Below are 19,184 nucleotides of genomic sequence, written 5' to 3'. Positions count from 1 at the left end.
GGTTTGTTTTTATAACTTTTTCGATTTTGTTTTTATTTTGCATTTTGAAAATAGAAATTTCTAAATGCTATTTGATAAACATATATCAAAATGTCTCGATGTGGATGCTGAAATAATCGTTATATGGAATCGGATTATATCAGATCGGATTAGAGCAGCGCAGAAATAGCCAGACTCTTAATTTAGAGCGAGAAAGATTCTATGTGTCTAGTGGAACTTTTGGAAATACGTATCGATTTCAGTTTCAATTTTTTTTTTACTAGCGAGTTGCTTTGAATGTTGTCCAAATTGTTCGGCTCTTAGGTTTAGATTTTAACTAATCTTACATAATTTGCATATTTAATAAATAATTTAGATATCAATTTGGAACTCTAAAGTGCAAGCAAATAATTGCAATAATCGTTAACAGCACTTACATAAAGTATTTCAGTTTACATTTCAATTATAGTTAAAATTAATCGTGTTTTAGGATTATTGGCATTTATATGTGTCTGCGTTGGCATAGAGAGTGTTCACTGTACACTGCTCGTCCTCCGTTTGCTCAAAATTTCCAATGAATTCGCGTCATTTCAATATGCTCGCTTTTTTGTTTAACTTTAAATTTAAGATTTATTCATGATTTGCGCTTGCTATTTATAGTTTTTAGTTTAACTTTAAATAGTAAATGTAAGCTTATCGTTTAAATATATATATTGGATTTTATTACAATCTTTCGCTGCAAAAAAAAAACTTTTGGAAGAAATCGGGGAAACGGATACCAAGGATAATTAAATGTAAAATTGCTACACCAAAAATGCACGAACATTAAAAAAACAGACATCTACAAAGACAAACACAAAAATACAAAAAAACATATATATATACTTAAAATATCTAAGGGATTAATTAGGTTAAAAACACGCACTATTCTGCTGCTCCATCGTCCTCTTCCCTACACTTAAGTATATTCATATATGTATATGTATAAATCGTTTAGAATAATCGTTTTCAAAGCGGAGCGGAACCTACTTAAAAGAGAGAATTAATAATATATAAATATATATGTATAATAGGATGGGTCGATTGCTGCGGCTTGGATATTCCCCGCAAAGGGGCGGCGTAATCTATAAACCATTACAAGCAATCACATAGCTATTCAATCCATATCGCTTATAATTGCACACAGACTACACAGCCCATTGCCAATCCAAGTGATTCGTCACTAAGCTCAAAGCTTGAGTACTTGCTTGCTTCGAAAAAACGGACACTTTCGTCACTCTCAATCGGAGATTTTGTGCTCTCGCCAGGATCCCGAGTAATCGATCCATCCATTTTGTTTGCATTTTTGGGCCTAGGACACGATTTCTTGTTCGCTTGCGCATCTTAATCAGCTTACTTAGTTCTAGATCGCTTCTTCACTTCGTGTTTGCTTTCCGTTTCTTTTGTTCTAGATCCTACGGTTTCCGGTTCGTTTTCTCTGCTATTTATCACCGAATTTAAAAATCTTTCTCAACTTCGTGCAGCTTCGTTTGAAATTCGAGGAACTCGCTGCTTGAATTTGGGAATCCTCAATTTGCATCTCGTCTTCATTCCGCATTCGTCGTTCTTTTCGCCTACTTTAAGTCTTATGCTTACTCGTCGTTCTTCTATCCGTAATCCTACTACTTATAATCCATCTTCATCTTCCGCGGCTTCCACACACTTAGCTCTAATCGTAGTCCTCTCCTCCTCCTGCCTGCTCGCTCCTCCATGCTACTCGCCGATACAATTCTTAATCATATGTCTAGTGTAACGCAATCTGCTTCGTCGGCTCCTTTGTCTTCGTCCAGTTATGCTATTACTCGCGCTGCACCACCTCCTCCAACGGGCCGCCTCCGATCCTCAGCGGATTTCCATCGGTGTTCGGCCTGTAAATCCCAATCCTCTCCAGCTTCAACCGGCGAATCTCAGCCGAGAATTACTTGTTGTGGAGACAGCCAGGTGGCAGCGGCGGTAATAGGCTGTCCCTTCCTCATTGGGGCGGCTGTTGGCTATAATATCCGTATGCGCCGGTGGGTGGTGGCCCCTGTGGTGCTCCTGGCGGCGGCATCTGTGCCCCGGCGGGCCTATACCCCTGATAGCCCTGCGTCGGCGGATACTGTGCATAGCCACCGGCCTGGGGTGGCTGATGGTAAGCGTGGCCGGGATACGCGCTACCCGGCGGCGGTGGTCCATACGCCTGTGGTGGTGGCGGTCCACCGTACGGTCCTTGTGGTGCGCCCGGCGCCGGCTGGTATTGATTCGGTGCCATCGGCGGTGTGGCTCCATTCGGAGGCGGTTGCTGATTGCCCTGTCCCTGGGCATTTGGTGCTCCTCCGCCGCCGGCGGATCCGCCAGCCGATGGCGGTGTCTGTTGTTGTTGTTGCTGCTGCTGTTGTTGCTGCTGCTGATTGGGCGGCGGTGGAGCTCCTGGCTGCTGATTGTAATTGCCCGGCGTCGAGTACGTGGGTTGGACTTGCGTGGGCAGCGGCGCCACGCCGGAAACCACTACACCCGGTGGCTGTTGCTGCTGCTGTTGTTGTTGCGGTGGTCCCGCATACTGCTGACCAGCTCCGCCCGGTCCACTGGGCCCCGCTCCGCCACCAGCTCCGCCCTGCGGCGGCGGCGTCGATTGCTGTGCGTTGGGTCCGTTTGGATTGTTGTTGCCACCGCCTGCTCCGCCGCCTCCCTGTGGCGGTGGCGTCTGACTGGGCGCCGTGGTGCTGTACGCTCCGCCCGGCGGTGGTGGTGGCGCTGCCCCGCTAGTCGGCGGTCCACCCGGATAGCTACTGCCCGGCGGTGCACCCGCTCCGCCACCAGCGGCTGCTTGCTGCTGCTGCTGTTGATACGCCTGATAGGGACTCTGGGCGCTGCTCGTGGGTGGTGGCGGCGGCCAGTAGCCACTGGGCGGTGGGCCACCGCCAGCACCCGCCTGGCCATACTGTCCGGGATTCGGCGGATAGCCCGCATAGCCCATCGGAGGCGGTCCTCCGGCGGAGTTCTGCGGCGGCGGCGGGCCGTATTGACTCTGCGGCGGTCCAGGTGGCGGTTGCTGCTGGCCACCGGTCGGCGGCTGTCCGGGTGGCGGTGGTCCCGGCGGCGGCTGCTGTTGCCCCGGCACCGGTGGGACCTGCTGGCTGCCGGGCGGCGGTGGATATGCACCCGGCGGTGGTCCTTGTCCGGCTCCGGCATTCGGCTGATAACCATGCCCACTGGCTCCCGTCGCCGCACCGGCCGGACCATGATGGTAGCCACCTTGAGCGGCGTTCGGTGGTCCCGGTGGCGGTGGGCCATAGCCCTGAGTTGGCGGTCCATAGGGATAGGCGCCCTGCGGCTGGTACTGCGTCTGCGGCTGTGGCGGATAGCCCGGATAGTGGCTGTGCTGCTGCTGTTGCTGCTGGTAGCTGACGCGGTACGGACTCTGTGGCGGCGGTACACCTGGTCCGCCGGCACCTGGCTGCGGTCCTGGTCCGCCGGGACCGGTCTGCTGCTGCTGCTGTTGGTTGGGCGGCTGTTGACCGCCTGGTTGCGGCTGCTGCTGCTGCTGCTGGGGATTCTGCGGTCCGGAGAGGGGTCCGTTGTTAGGACGCTGTTGATCTGCAAGGCGAAAGATGGTTGGAGAGATGAGTATAATCACAGCCTACAACACACACCACTGACTAAACGGGTTTTTTTTGGGTTACACGCAAATTAAACTCTTAAACAATATGTTAGATTTCGAATTATATTCAACAAATTAACATTTTCTAAAATCACAGGAATGGGTCGAAATTAAAGGCATCGTTGTCGAATTCATTTAAAATTAAGTCCAACCACATCCGATCATCGTCATCGTCTTGAGCGGCTACACTACACTTACTGGGCGCGGCATTCGGATTGATGACGGACTGAACCGGCCCCTGGCCCTGACCAGGCACCTGCCCAGCTCCCGGCTGTCCCTGACCCTGGGCATTCCGATAGACGGGATGCTGCTGCTGCGACTGCGGTCCCGCTTGGCTGACCTGCGGTCCCTGCTGTTGGCCGGCTGCTACGGCAGCTGCCGCTGCTGCTGCTGCCGCCGCTGCTGCTGCCTGCTGTTGTTGTTGTTGCTGCTGCTGCTGTTGTTGCTGCTGCTGCTGTTGCTGAGATTGCTGTTGGGCGCCCGGCGGCAGGCCAGGATGTGGCTGCGGCTGCTGCTGGGCGCCGTAGGGCGGCATCTGAACGGGCGGTCCCTGCGGATCGCCGCCATGCTGCTGCATGCCCATCTGCGGCGGACCCTGGCCAGGTTGTCCCGGCACTGGACCCTGTCCCGGCTGCTGCTGCTGCTGCGGCGGACCACCGAGCATGCCGTGCGGTCCGGTTGGCGGCGTCTGCTGGCCACCCTGCTGCATCGCTTGCGTTTGGAGGATGTGCGGCGGCTGGGGGAGGATAGATGGTATACATTACTGGTGATCAGAAAGAGATGTTGAGCCTAGTCCAAGTTCATGAAATAGCAAATCTGATGATCGTGTTCTATGTTCTTTTTACCCACCGGCAGTATTTGTGAGATGTTCATGGCGGGATCGGCCAACTGGGCGAGGTAGACCAGATTGCGATGCAGCGCGACGTGGTAGGACATGCACTCCTGCGCCTTGCCCATGCTCTGGAAGTCCTGAATCGTCTGGATGAGGCCGCAGTTCTCGTCGAGCATCTTTTGGATTTGCGCCGAATTCACTTGCTGCGGCACACCACCGCCTCCGCCGCCCTGCATGTTGGCTCCGCCGCGTGGTGCGGACGTTGGTGTGACCATCATTCCGCCACCGGGCATTCCACCGCCGCCAATCACACCGCCACCGCCGCCGCCGCCAGAGATGATGCTGCCCGGTGATCCTGGCACGCCCATGGGCGGACGTTGCTGCTGCTGCTGCATGCCCATGGGCAGGATGCCACCGCCGCCTGGTATGCCACCTCCTCCTCCGCCGGGACCTACTCCGGAGCCAGGCGGCTGTTGATTGGGCGCAGAGTTTGGTGGCGGTTGCTGCAATTGTTGTTGCTGCTGCTGCTGCTGCTGTTGTTGTTGTGGCGGGGGAGGCTGCTGCTGCTGCTGCAGTTGCTGCTGCTGTTGCGGCTGCTGCTGCGGCGGTTGCGGCGAATAAACTGCAGACATTTTACTGGCTGCAGTCTTCTTCTTCCGCTTGGGGGTTTTCTCCTGTTTTTCCACAATTTTAGCGGTTATATTCGACCGTTGGGGAAAGGAACGGAAAATTTTCGCAGTGTGCGGCTTTTTCTTCACATACACACTCACGCACGCACACACACACACACACAACCGCGAGTGCTAGCACAAAAACACACACAATTAAAGACACGCAAACACACGCACACGAACACGGGCCAAGTAGTGGCTATCTTTTTTCTCTTTTGCTTGTTTTTCGCTGCACGGAAAAACGCCGGCTATGCGCAAAATACGTTGCTAATTCGGCTAGCTATTGTTCGCGTGCGACGGCCCTCACAGGTTGGCAATGTAAAGTGACATATTTTTCATAAATTTTCCGACACTTTTTCGCAAATTGCATGGAACGCAACGACGCTTAAAACGATACACAGGCGGCTCAGGCCGATTAATCGGTCGAGTGCACGATCAAGCCGGGCTGTTAGTTAACAGCCGGGGGGAACAGACTCTGTTAGGCTTGAGTTCGAATTTAAAGTGTTCATTAAACACATTTAAATATAACGGTAGTCAAATAAAATTAATAAAATGACTCGGCATGCAAGCGCTCCTCTTAACAAGTCTCTATAGTTATTTTGTTATTTTGAAATGACAACAGAATATGGTTTGCATGACGATTAGGACTGAACGTGGTAGGTCGCCTCAACATGGCGTTCGATTGTTTTGTAAGCAGTGTTGTAAAGCAGCGGTTTGCAGCACTGGTCAGAATGGATACCGGTTTTTTGTTGTTGCTATTTTACATCTAATTTATTTGTTAATTAAAAAGTGCAATATTACTTTCTTCTTGACTTAATTTTACGTAGCATTTTACTTAAGATATATGTATATATATTTTTTTCAATTTTTTATTACGTGTTGTTTATTATTGTAATGAATTTTACAAATTGAATAAGACTCATGACTTAGCTATTAGTTAATGCACATTTACTTTTTAGCTACTCAACTCAGCTAGTTTTTAACGTTAGCAGCACTGGCTAAAGCGGTTGTACAGGGTGATTAATGCAATATCGATGTAAACAAAATCATTTGTTGATTGGCTTTTGTAATATTTTGTAAAATGATATTAAAATGTAAGTGCACATTAACTAAAATCTATTGCAATATATATTTAAATGGCTGAATTTAAGGACAAAGTCGAGAATTTGCCGCACTAGCTTGGAAAGTTGGGAAGTCATGGACAATTTATGTGATGATCCACAGAATGTGGGATATAATATTGCGGATATGGTATCCCAGTACAAACAATATCCACATTATAAAGGGGATGGATGCAAAAAGAGTCTTTAGGATAATTACAAAATTCCGCAGGAGTCACCAATTTCTCAAGGAATCTGAAATGAAGGGTTTGCCGGATGACAAGGAATCGTGTGATCCACAGTTCCAATGCCACGTTAAGAACAAACAAAATATAGAGGATTTGTTGGAATTAGCCGCTACCAATGGACAGCAATTCCACGTCAAGATGGAGAAGCTTGAAACAATTTTTCAACATGAAGAGCATTCGGAAGATTATCAATTTGAAAGGAGCAATGATTTGGTAACGGAAACAGATGCAAAAGTCGACACCGGAGGAGAAGAGAATTCAAACCATGAGACTGAAGTACATCTGTCGGAGGGAAAGTTCACCGAGGATGAGTGATTCCAATGGCACGTCCAGATTGAGCCCATCGACGAAGATCTCTCAGAGGAAGAAGACTACTGCGAACTCGTTTCGATCGATCAGATCGATGAGCACAATAAGACTGGGGACATTGAAGAGAATGTCCACGAAGGTAGTCATCAAATCGTTGAGATGCAGGATGACAGCAGAGTGCAACCATAAAGCAAATACCAATGTTCACATTGCCCAAAAAGTTATAAACGCTGGAACGGTCTGAAGGATCAGCTTATCGTTCACACGACGGAGAATTTATATATATATATAAAGATAGATATTTATTTTATATAAGGAAATTAAGGAACAACAAGGGCATATCTTTAAAGATGTATTTTGATTTGCGTTGTAAAGATCTATTTGATAGTATTTTATGAGTTTTTGTTATGTTACTGCACTTGTTAGCAGAAAAGTGATTTAAAATATTTTAAGTATAAGTGTAACTGGTCATGTCTGCGATTATTATTGACTTCTTTCTGTGAAACAAGTTCGTAATGATGTATATTTAAGTGAATTATTATAGTATTATGTTTGAACTCGTATCCAAACGACTATTGTAGCTACTCAACTCGGTTTTTCGAGGGATAACTGAGTGCAACTGCTGCTGCAATTAAAGTTCTTCACCGCCCAGCCAATTGTTTATGGCGATAATTAAAACGAATCCATGGATATCCGCTGTCTTTGTCCGCTGCAAGCTGCCTAATGCGAATTTGAAGTAGGCCAACATACACACATATGTTGTAGTGTCTTGTCTGCACTAAATAAAATGCAACTTTTCGCCGGATTATGCGCATGTGAGTTGAACACGAAATGACTTTTTTCAGCCATTTCGCTGTGGCAACTGTTTCTGCGTGTGCACTGCGAGAAATCCATGCAAGTTTTTTTAGCCAGCTAAATTAGGCTTTATTTTTAACGCGAGTGCCTGGAAATTGGACTCTTTTTTTGGTTTTTAACTTCTTGAATATTTTTCTAACTTCAAGTGCACCATTTCCGTTTGCAGTGCATGCGTTTGCCTGCAGCTTTTCACTTTATTCATGCATAAACTTGCCTGAGAAAGTTTTCGCGTGGCAAAAAGTTGCCACGGGATTTGCTTGGCTGTGTGGAAAACCCTACCGAAAAACCCATGCTCACCCCTATGCCCTTTGGAAAATCTCCCCAACCTTTTGGACACATGCAAATAACATATCGATGCAGCTTTTTCAAATAAACCGCCCCCTTGCACCGCTCTTCATGCGCTGCCACGCCCCTTTTTGTGGCCGCCGCCTGTCGCCTGTTGTCCCAGAGGGGATTTAGTGGCATTGCCGGAACGTGCTGCTGCACATGCATCAATTTGGGCGCCACCGCAGCCTCCGATTTCCCAGGCACCCCTCCTCCTCCTCCACCCACCAAAAACCAAAAAAGGGAATTCTCCACCCAAAACCCCGTTAACCCTTATAGCCACCCATTAACCCTTTTAGCTTCACTTTAACCCCATAAGCAGCGAGCCTGCCAATCACGCACATTAACCCATTGATAACTTAGCTTTTATTTACTTTATTTACGTGACGAATGCCTACATTTATTTATTTTTTATCTGTTTTTTTTTTTAGATTTATGCACATTAACACTACAAATGCCCAGCATCTTAAACAATTAAAACGCGGTGTTAAACTAAAATTAAAATATTCGCAAAATTAGTGTGCGGGCTTGATAAATCATAAGTGGAAAACCATGTTGCCCTGCATTTGATTTCTGTTGATTAAAAAGCCGCAAAATTAAATTTTATACCATAAATCATTGGCCGTTTCACCCCCACTTCCCCGCTCAACGCTCCCTACACCATAATTTATATAAATTTTGTTTGCATTTCAGCCTGCAAATAATTGCAAAATGCGGGTCAACACGAGAATTTCACATATTTTCTTCAACTTATTTATCAAGTTTTACATTTCATTTATTTGTTTTTCAATTTAGCTTTATTTATTTCGCTTTAATGTCGGTTTTAATTCAAAACTTAATCGAATTTTTGCCGTTTTTATTACATAAATAAATAAATTACTTTTTAATGCAATTTAAATTATTATTTTACCCTTGCAACTTTTGATTAAGGTAACAAATTGAGAAAAAAAAAAATAAAACGTAATATTATTTAGCTTACGCTTTAACTTTTGCGCACGCAACTTGCGTAAATTTTGCCAACATTTATTTATTTTAATTTTTATGCATTTTTGTGCGCTACCCCATGGCTTTGATTACATAAATTGCGTATACGCAGTGTGTGTGTGTGTGTGCCAAAGGGCAGGTGGTGTTTTGTGGCCTCTCTTAGGTGTAACATGTGTGCCAAGGTGCTGGAATAAAAAAAAAAAAGAAAACGAGAGCCGGGAAAATATAAAAAATGGGCTAAAAAAGAGAACCGAGCGACTCAAGGCCAAAACACTTGACTAGAACGAGATGGCGCCACAGACAGTCAGACATGAATGGGCGTCGGTTGGGGTTGGGGTTGCGGGGGCGTGGCAGGTGTGCGTGTGAACCACCGAGAGGTGCAAAGTAGTTGCCACTTAAAAGGCGCAAAAAAAAAAAGAAATATATGTATAAAAAAACTTCAAACAAACAGCAGCCAAAAAGCTTTGAAGGGTTTTCCATCTCACTTTTTCGCATTTTTTACCCTGCAGCTGTTACCGCTTTTCTTCTTCTTCATCGACGGGGGCGTGCAGCGCGGGCGGGGGCGTGGCAGGCGGTTAGACATGAGCTGGGTTTCGTTGCTTCGGGCCATTGACAGTAAATTCGCTCAGATCGACCTGCCAGAAATGCCAGTATGCAAAAATGCAAAAATGCAAGTCCCCGCAAGATCCGCATTAAAAAAAAATTGTTTTAAAAATCGGAGGTAAAAATTATACATATTTATCCATTACATACCTAAAAATTGCCAAACAGCCAAATTACTTTATGTTTTGCACAGCTTGTAAACTAAACTAACGAGCCATATTACTGTTTTGTCGATTTTAGGAAATTAAAATTTTGTTAATTTTTTTTGGTATTTTTTTAATCAAATTTCATTAAATTTGGAAAAAAATAGAAAAATTTTTTTTGAACGCACTTATATTCCAAATTTTATTACAAGCCCAATGAGATACAACATTTTGTATTTGGACAATTAATTTTGAAGTTATGGCCAAAAAACAGATTCTTTTATGATAAAAATTCAAAATTTTGACTTTACAAAAACTGACAAGAATTCGTTGCGAATTTTTACCATAACTTTGCTAAAAATTGTCATATTGATGAAAGAGTAGCTGTTTTGAGTAGCCAATTATCAGTGCTAACGATCCCTATAACTTTTGGATGGATTTAGAAAAAATAATTTTAGGACACATTTTTGCATTTTTTGTAATCATCAAAATTTGCAAAAAAAATGACAAAAAAAAAATTTCCCAAATTTAAATGCAAATCGATTGGGATTTAAAAAACGAACTCAACCAGCTATGACATGCCATATTTGGGTAATTATTTCGAATGTTTTGATCAAAATACCGATTATTTTTTCACATAAAATAAAGAAAACCATTCTTGTCAAAAAATGAAATATTAAAGATGAGTTTTTTGGTATAACTTTTTGTGTTTCTAATTACCAATACTAACCATCCCTATAACTTTTGGAAGGACTTTGAAAAATTTATTTTCGGCCAAATTTTCGCATTTTTTGTAAGTAACATCATCAAAATTTTCGAAAAATGGCAAAAAATTAAAATTTCGAAGTTTGAATACAGTTCGCTAGGAAATTTTGTTACGAATTCAACGAGGTATGACATTCCATATTTGAACCATTATTTCCAATGTTATGATTAGAAAACTGATCGATCAGCTGATTTATTGGATCAATTTAAGAGGTAACAACATATTCGATTCCCTTTCAATTGGCCTCCACTTTCCATTTGTTTTTTACCTGTTGTGTGGCAGTGATTTAAGAGATTTTAAATATTTAATGACATCTGCTTGATTCGCTGGCTGTTATTTATTATTAAAGAATTCAGCTAAAAGCTTAATGTTCATCCATTCATATTTAATTATTTTTTTAATTTTGCTGTTCTTGCTGGCTTTTATTTATTTTTTCCCCGCACCGCAATGCTAAATATATATTTTTTTCGGTTGCACTTTTCATGCCTTTGAACTAAATTGCTCTCCCTTTCGCTCGTCCTTTCTCTTTCACTTTCTCCGCGTGTGCGTGTGTGTGTGAGTGTGCGTGTGAGTGTGCGTGTGAATGTGTGTCTGCCCACATTGTTGTTGCTGGTGCTTCTGTGGCTGCTGCTCTGCCATCATTGCCACCCAAATCATCATCCCCTTCGCCATCGTCCTCATCATCATCATCATCGTCGTCGCGGGCGCCTGGCAACCCTGACCTGAATTTAACTCTAAAATTTGTGTGAGCTCTCTGGTATTTCACTTTTCCACATTTTTTCGCCTTTATTTCTGTGCAGCAAATCAGTAAGCGCGCGTGTGAGTGTTAATTTAATATTTGTTTGTGCAAAGAACAAAAAAAGGAAGATGGGAATAAAACCAAGGGATACAACACAACAAAAAAAAAAAAAAGAGATAAAGAGTTAATCCACAATTTTCAACTTAGTTGCACTTTGTAAGCACGGAAAGGTGCAAAGCATGCAGAAGGAATTTAATTTAGAAAAAGCAACAATATATTGCAGTAATGCGTACGCTTAAAAGGTTTTCTAACGAATATAAATTACTTATGAACTTGTTATTTGCAATCTCCTCAAACTCATAAACACTATGCTAACAAACCCAGTCATTTCAAAGGTGCGTAAAAGTATGCAACACTTTCATTTTGAGCCAAAAGTAGTTTTAGATTTGGCCACATTTTCATTTTGAGCCAAAAACAGTTTCGATTTTGATTAAAAACACCCAATAACTTCTGAAACCAATAACTACAGAAAGCAATAACTCCTGCAACTAATAACTTCTGAGACCAAAGTCACACGTACCTACTCATCCAAATCGTTCCCTCGATCCGAAGCTACCAAATGCAAGTGCCAAAGTAACCCCCGGTTATCCAGTTGATGCAGTGGTTCATTAATAAGTGACCAAGCGGTGTCATAAGCAGTTCATTAATTAGGGACATGAAACAACCTAGCAAGCAAACAAGCCGGCATCCTTTTTGGCCAGGACTTCTCCTCCTCCTCCCAGGACTCCCTGCTCGAATCTGTCACGAAAATTCGCCCACATGGCGTTGGAAGAAGAGCTTATGGTAAACACAGCTCGAATGACCAGCTACTGGCATTTATGCTTTGTGCCCACCCATATTCCTAGAGGTTCTCCCTGAGTATTTTCCATGGGTCTTGGTCCAACCAGTTTCCGTTGGCAGTGGCAGTTCCTTAGTTCCTTAGTTCCATACTTCCATTCCCTTGTCAGGTATTTCAGCTTGTTGTTTGCTGCAGTTATGTGTTTAACTGCCACACACACACACACCCCCCTAGCACCTCCCCCGCCCCCTTCAATCCCTAGACTGGTGGTAAAGGGCCATGTCAACTGGCATACGAAACCAATTTCCTTTTTATGGCAAATGAAATGAAAATTTGAAATGACCACAAAACCGAAGGGAGCAGGGAAAACTCTGCGAGATGCAGGCAAAAGAAGGGAAGATAGTTCACTCGAAAAAATAAAAGAATTCCATTCAAATAATATTCAGAAAATAGAGCCAACTTGTGCTGCAAACAAAGCAAAAAAAAACAAAAATTATTATTATTTTTTTTTTATAACAATTGAGGCAATAAATTGATTTAATTGCAGTGTAGAGGGGATGCAAAGGGAATTTCCCAGAAGGTGAAAGGCATATCTGCACAGGAAATGGGCATTTGGACATGATGCGACATTGTGCTGGAAAGCCACTCGCTCGCTCGTCTAACTGCCCACTGAAAACAGATATGTCTATGTGCATATATCCTTGGGAATCCTGCGATCCTGCGCTGACCACCGACACATTAACGGATGAAAAGTGGCCGAAACAACTTAATTAGCCATGCACCGGCAGCTCAAGGAGTTCCAGGATACAGAATCCAGCATCCAGCATCTCCTGCTCCATCTGGATTTTCGGGCCAAATGGTTATGGCCATGTACTATGTATATGCCACGCTGAGCATCCAAACATCTGCTGCCGCTCCTCCAAGTTCCTCCACCTATTATTTTTTTTTTTTGGGTCAACCAAGCAATCTACCCGCAGCGGCTTTGCGGTGGATTTATTTTATTGCCAGAAATGAGACACCAACAGGAAAAAGCATCGGAAATGAGCTGAGTTCAAGTAAACGACGCTGTTTTCACACTCATAAAACGAAATTAAATCAAATCAAATGGAAACATATGTTTTTTAGCTCTAAATAGTTAAATAAATGTGTAAAAAGTTGCACCTAAAGTGTAATTTAATATATATGTAATGATTGTGGTGTAAAAAATACATATATTAAATATAATTGAAATTTATAAACATTATTCCGCTATATTGTAAATAAGTCTTTTGATGTATGGTTTAAGCTTTACACGGCTTAATTGAATTTTAAAAATTAATTAGTATATATTTAGAGGGTACAATTTAGTTGAGAGACACAAACGCACGAATTGTTGCCTTTTTGTGTGCGGTTCTCGCCTTAATCCTTTCGCCTCCCAACTGCCTAACCTAACTAACCCAACCAATCGAGCTCCTTGTTTTCGTTTCGTCCTTTTTGGCCGTCTTGTGATCCTGGAAAGCGGTGCGCAGCTCATAAAAAGCCATACATATGCGCATTTCATTTGATTTGATTTAATTTTATTGCCTTTTATGTACATTGCTGCTTGGCTGCCCCTTTGTTGCCAAAAAGGAGGAAAAAGAAACAATTACAAAAAAAAAAAAAAAAATAGACACAAAAACAAAGGGAAAAACGAACGACACGAACGAACGAACACTTTGTGTTCGAATTAATTATACGCTTTATTCGCAGAGTAAAATTATATAATAGATTCGCTGATAAGAATGTAACATGCATAAAGAAGATAGCGTTTCAACTTCTCCCACTAGGTGGCGCTGCTATCTTGACAGAGAGGCGAGTAACGGGTATCTGGTAGTCGAGGTGCTCAACTGCAGCGTTCTTCCTGCTTTAATTTGATTTTTATTTATTTATGCCAATGGAAATTGGTTTTTGTTTTGATTCAAGCCAGTCAGGCGAGCCAATTTACAAAAGTCCAAGGCAAAATGTAGTGGAATGCGTACGCTTTATTTGAAATTGAAACCAATTCCGCAATCAATTAGGCCAAAAGCTCAAGTCAATTGAAAAAAGCCATAGCATTGGAATATAATTTAGTGATTAAAACTCAGTTTATCAGAGATTCAAGCTGCATTCCATTGTTTTTTGCTCAAGTAAAACACACAATAAATTGTAAGTCTTCAAGCTGCTTTTCTTTGGGTTTTTGCATACCCTTTGTACAACTGTCAATCAATTTTAGCCAAGTCAGTCAGCCAGTTAGCCTGGTTCAAATGTTTAACTGCTTTCGTCCCGGCCACTGAGCCTATTTGTCTGCCACTGTTTTTTCGGTTTTTTTTCTTTATTTTTCGGTTTCTCTAGATCCTCGAAGAAGCGGAGTTGAGTCCGTTTATATGGCCAGTCATGTGGCACGCATCATCATTTATCAAAGAACGCGGCAACAATTCGCAGGGCTGACAACAAGCCAAAAAACATCCTCCAATCTTTCGTAACGAAAGACACCCAACTTATCCCACCCACAAAAGTCGTCGCCGTTTTCTTGTCGCAACTATTTTTATCCACTCCCTGGCAATTTTGTATTTGTTTTTTTTTTTTTTCTAGCTATTCGGTCTTCTGCGTTTCCTTGGATGCTTTATTGTTGTTGTCGACGCTTATCTGCCGTTTGACATTGATGTGCCGGGAGTACAGTGGTCGAAATGCAGTACACTTTATTTTGTACCAAAACCAAACAAAAAAAAAAACAGTTGAATTAAGTAGATTTATAGGTTCGTTGCTTTAAAATAGACCACACTGCGTATGATCAATATTCTACAGAGCATATAAATAAAATATTGCAACATTTCTTTAATTGATTTAAGTATTCAATATTTTAGTCAATTTGGTTCCCTATGCAAGTGGTTTCACTGTACGCGGCGCTTGTTGGTCCTGTCATGTAACGGTTAAATCTGCATGAAAAATTAATGCTGTGTTGTTGATACGGGAAAAGTGGAGAGGGAAAGTAGTCGCCGTATTGCGTATATATGTATGTATGTACACTTATCTGTCTCTGCTTATTGTTGTTGTGTCGAAATTAGCATCTTCAACAGCTTGCGGTACTATTCCACCCACAGATTTACAGCTACCCACTTACATATGCACACTTGGTTTACCATTGCATTTGCTGTTTTTAAAGACATTGATTTCGTGAGATTTTATTGTACTGTTAAGTTGACAGTTACATTGGATTTATCTCTGTCTGGCTCATGGGTGGGAACAATTTGCGAGAGCAGTAACTGAGCACGGGCGGCATAACGGGACACAGTGAACACTTAGTAGCTGGGACGCCATGGGGGATGTGGACAGTGAAACTGGCGCCGCTGCTGCGTCGACTGCGACGCCGACGGCGACTGCGACTGCAACTGCAACTGCAACTGCGACAGCGGCTCGTCTGCGTCGCGTCGCTGCAGCAGCGCTGCTGCTGCGCGGTTAACCGTTTCGCGCCGATAGCCAAGCAGCGAGTTACCGTTACGCGATTGCTGCTGCTGTTGAGCTGCCACCGTCAGCGTTTCCTTTGCCGCTCTCCGAACTGCTCCACCAACTCCAACTCCCCTTCCCCCTCCTCCACCAAAAATCGCAGCTCCATTGCCCCTTTTCGTTGTTGTTTTTGCCGTTAACACTACATGCTGCGCAGTCCGCTTCGCTGTTAGCGGTGCTGCTGTTGCAGTAGCAGCTGTAAAGAGTTAACATGATTTTTTTTTAACTAAAAGAAATACAAAATGTTAAAGGAAATTACCAAAATCCAAAAACTTTACCCTCGTAATGCGGCTTACCTGCTGTCTTCATCTGTGATCTATTTAATCCCTTCGTTTTCAGAACCAATCCATTCGATTTCGGCTTGGCTGTCAACGATGAGTGAGTTCCAGATCCCGCTTTGGATGTCAGCTGATCGCCCAACGGGGAAGCCTTGCCTCCCGAACTGGCTGCACTGCGTCTGACCAACGTTCGAACATTGGTTCGATTAGAGGTAGATTGTTGTATCGAGCCCTGGTGGCTCTGCAGCTTGGCGGTTTGTTTGGACCCCTCGATGGCAGTGGGACTTATGGGGGACTCCTGCAGATGCTGCGCCTGCTGTTGGAGGATCTCCGCCTTGCGTATCTGCTGCTGGGTGCGGAAGGCACGCTTGTAGGCCGAAACCTGTCAAGGATCATGGGATATCTCTGCGATATATGTGAGTTAGACGTATTACCTACCTGCGAGGCACTCGCCACCAGCAGCTGATTGGCTCCCTTGACCTGGGCTGGAGTTCTGTCCTCCCGCTTCTGGTTCGCCTTCCTTTCCGGCTTCTTCCCGAGCTTTGGATGCGACTGCGATTTCTTGGAAACATTAGCCGCAGTCACGTCGTCATCTTTGGCCGGGTGCAGGAAGGATCGATGACTGGAGCGGCTCACCTGGTTGCTGGTCACCTTGGTCACTCGCGGCTTGTCCTGCAGACTCTCAAGCAGCTGCTTATTTTTGACCCTTTCCCTAGCCTTCTCCTTGATCGTGTCCTTGACCTCGAGGGGACTGAGTGGCAGATCCTCGCGCTTAGGTTCATCCACCTTGGTTGCAGACTGGTTCTGCAGACTCTTTTGCTGCAGGTGGACGCGACGCACGGGTGCCAAGGTGGCTCTATTGGGCTCATCGTGAACTGAAGCCGCTTGCGAGTTTGCTTGCGAAGTGTCGCGGGAAGTGGAACCGGAATTGGAATTGGCTTTACCATGCTCCGAATTCACTGTTGTCGATTCCAAAGTATCTTCTTTGGCTTTTCCCTCAATCGAGCGTAATTTTGTCGCTGATCCCGACGGGATTGCCCAATTTTGACTACTGGCATTTGCGTTACCCACCGAAACGTTGTCTGATTTTGCTACATTTGACATCAAACCCTTGCCGCATGGGCTACTTGATCTGGGGTACTTGGGCCAATCTTCACCTGGATTAACATCCCAATCGCATGATGTGTCTTCCGAACTCTTTGCATATCCGAAATCGTGTACCGACCTTCTACCTAATTCTTCTGCATATACATACATATATAATTATTAAGATATGATTATATCCTCCAGTTTACTCACCTTCATATCTACCCAAAGAATTATCCCAAGTGATTGTCGAGTTGCTGGGCCTGAAACTAGTCCGCGAGCTGCTGTCCAGGCTGGATCCCCGAGTGGCTCCATCGAAGCCCCGTGGACCGAGTGGAGTTGCGGGTCGCGCTATGGATTCGAGGGATTCCCTCAGCTGAACGGCTCCGGACTCCAGGCTTCGGCTCCTCTGGCGATAGTTGGCGTGCAGGACATTGTGGAAGCTAAGCTGGCGCGGCTGTTGTCTCACCTCCATACGTCGCGTGGTGGCGTTGCTTCTGGTGCTATTGGTAGTGCCATTGATTGACGTATCCGAGCTCTTCTCAATACGGCTCCGTGGCGAATCACGAATGCTGGTATTGATGGGTCTCTGCTGGCTCCGATTGAAGGCATAAGTGGCCACGGGTCCGTCGGCGAACTGGATGTACTCGAACTGCTTGATGCGATCGCCCAAAGTCTGGAAGCGGTGGCGCATCTCCGTCGGCTGTTGTCCGTTTATGGCGGTGGTGCTGCCATTTCTGGTCGCCCCACTGCCTAGTGGACCGAGTCCTGACCGCTTTCGTCCACCGTCCAGCTTGCCCAGCACCGAAATGCGACGCTTGAGGGCGGCATCCACCGGCATCAGGGAGTCGCCATCGCTCCGCGGCATTTGGATGCCCTGCGCCAGTGAGCTCTTCGCCATGGCCGCTATGTGGTGTTGCCTGCTCGGCGGCATCATTGCTACGGATCCCAAAACGGATGCGGATGGACGGGATGGCATGCTCATGGAACGGCCACTGAACATGCCCATGTCCACCAGATGGGACTCCTCTTTGGAGTCCCTGCTTTTGCGCATCGAGCGGCTCTGGCGCTCCCGCTTCGCTTTGTTTTTGCGCAAGGATCCGACCAGGAACTCGGTGCGGGATGACTCGCTACTGCGCCCGCTGGAGCAGCTCGAACTGGCGACCCTACGCACGGAACTCTGGCCGTAAACGGAGGCGTAAGGACGAGCCGCCGTAAAGGACATGGAGCGCGAACGATTCGCCTGCATCATCGAGTACAGAAATTGGCCGGAATTGCTATTGCTGGCCGCCGATGCCTGATCCGCCTGCATGATGTGGCTGCGCGGATAGATATCGTTTGCACTGGGCTTCGCCTCCGCCCGCTTGATCCGGCGCAAAGGACCAGCGTTCTCGGTCCGGAAACGTGGGTGTCGGTTGTCTACAAATCGATGTTAGAAGTTAGTATATAGATATTATGTTGTTTACTCTTAGAATTTCCTTAGTTATAACTGTAAACTTACGTGAACTGTGGCCGCGCTCGTAATAGGATCTAACGGCACTTTCGTACAACTCGCTAGTGTTGCGCAAAAACCAGGGTTGCATTCGGGTATTCACTTTGATCAAGCGATTTAACTGGTCGGGTTTCATCGTAACGCCGGATGGTTTCTACTTCCGAAAGTTCGCAATGTTCGAATTTGGCGAATGGCCCAGGTATAATGTGGCCTATAATTACTGGTTTGGCTTCTATCTATTGGCTTGTACTTGAACAATTTTGCTTTCAAAATGCACGGAATCGGAGTTAATGTTTGAATTTTTATTTGCCTGTTGCTCAGACTTTTGAATTGCTTGAGAATTTAATGCTCTTAAAACTAATGGCTTGGCGAAAACGGGCGAAAAGTAATCGAAAACGTAACTAACTGCGCTGTACTAAAACATGCCGGTGCGTGAAAATGGATAAGTCTGTCTGTATTTTGAAAAAAAAAAAATTACACGCACGAAACTCAAGTAACGTCAACGTTAAAGCCGAGTAAAAAGAAATCTTACATCTATTTCGATTTTGACACAACAATCGGGGTCTGCCGAGTTTACTCAATATATCATAATAGTCAGGCTATCTTTAATCCAAGGAATTCCTCTGTGAACCAATGACCTTTGGTTAGTCAAGCAATCTTTAATCCAAGAATTACCTCAGTGAATGAACACCAGCACCCAGCTTAATTTAACCCCGGGGTGGCTCAGTTTGCGGATTTCGCGTGTCCGAAACGAACG

General features: G+C 44.9%; 2 protein-coding genes and 1 pseudogene across 3 annotated transcripts; 1 reads left to right on the top strand and 2 right to left on the bottom strand.

Moving 5' to 3' along the window:
- Window positions 1-2: 2 nt before the first annotated feature.
- LOC6619799 (basic proline-rich protein) lies at window positions 3-5,578 on the bottom strand. The gene is made up of 3 exons (XM_032724760.1): window positions 4,508-5,578; window positions 3,857-4,394; window positions 3-3,594 (listed from the first exon to the last, which is right to left on the bottom strand). The coding sequence occupies exons 1-3, from the start codon at window positions 5,120-5,122 to the stop codon at window positions 1,991-1,993; spliced, it is 2,757 nt and encodes a 918-aa protein (XP_032580651.1). The 5' UTR covers window positions 5,123-5,578; the 3' UTR covers window positions 3-1,990.
- A 535-nt stretch (window positions 5,579-6,113) lies between these two features.
- Window positions 6,114-7,508, top strand: LOC116802214 (annotated as a pseudogene).
- Window positions 7,509-15,279: 7,771 nt separating this feature from the next.
- LOC6619797 lies at window positions 15,280-18,976 on the bottom strand. Of its 2 annotated transcripts, none has more exons than XM_032726120.1 (5): window positions 18,437-18,976; window positions 17,149-18,354; window positions 16,288-17,090; window positions 15,868-16,231; window positions 15,280-15,767 (listed from the first exon to the last, which is right to left on the bottom strand). In XM_032726120.1, exons 1-5 carry the CDS (start codon window positions 18,561-18,563, stop codon window positions 15,367-15,369), a joined length of 2,901 nt encoding a protein of 966 aa, XP_032582011.1. In that variant the 5' UTR covers window positions 18,564-18,976; the 3' UTR covers window positions 15,280-15,366. The 2 variants fall into 2 exon arrangements, with proteins under 2 accessions (XP_032582011.1, XP_032582012.1); XM_032726121.1 differs by having other exon boundaries at window positions 15,676-15,797.
- Between the last annotated feature and the right edge of the window lie 208 nt (window positions 18,977-19,184).

This window comes from Drosophila sechellia, chromosome X (genome assembly GCF_004382195.2).
Source record: "Drosophila sechellia strain sech25 chromosome X, ASM438219v1, whole genome shotgun sequence".
Classification (NCBI taxonomy): domain Eukaryota; kingdom Metazoa; phylum Arthropoda; class Insecta; order Diptera; family Drosophilidae; genus Drosophila; species Drosophila sechellia.
Note: the sequence above shows the minus strand (reverse complement) of the source record. Positions and strands in the feature narration are given on the sequence as shown.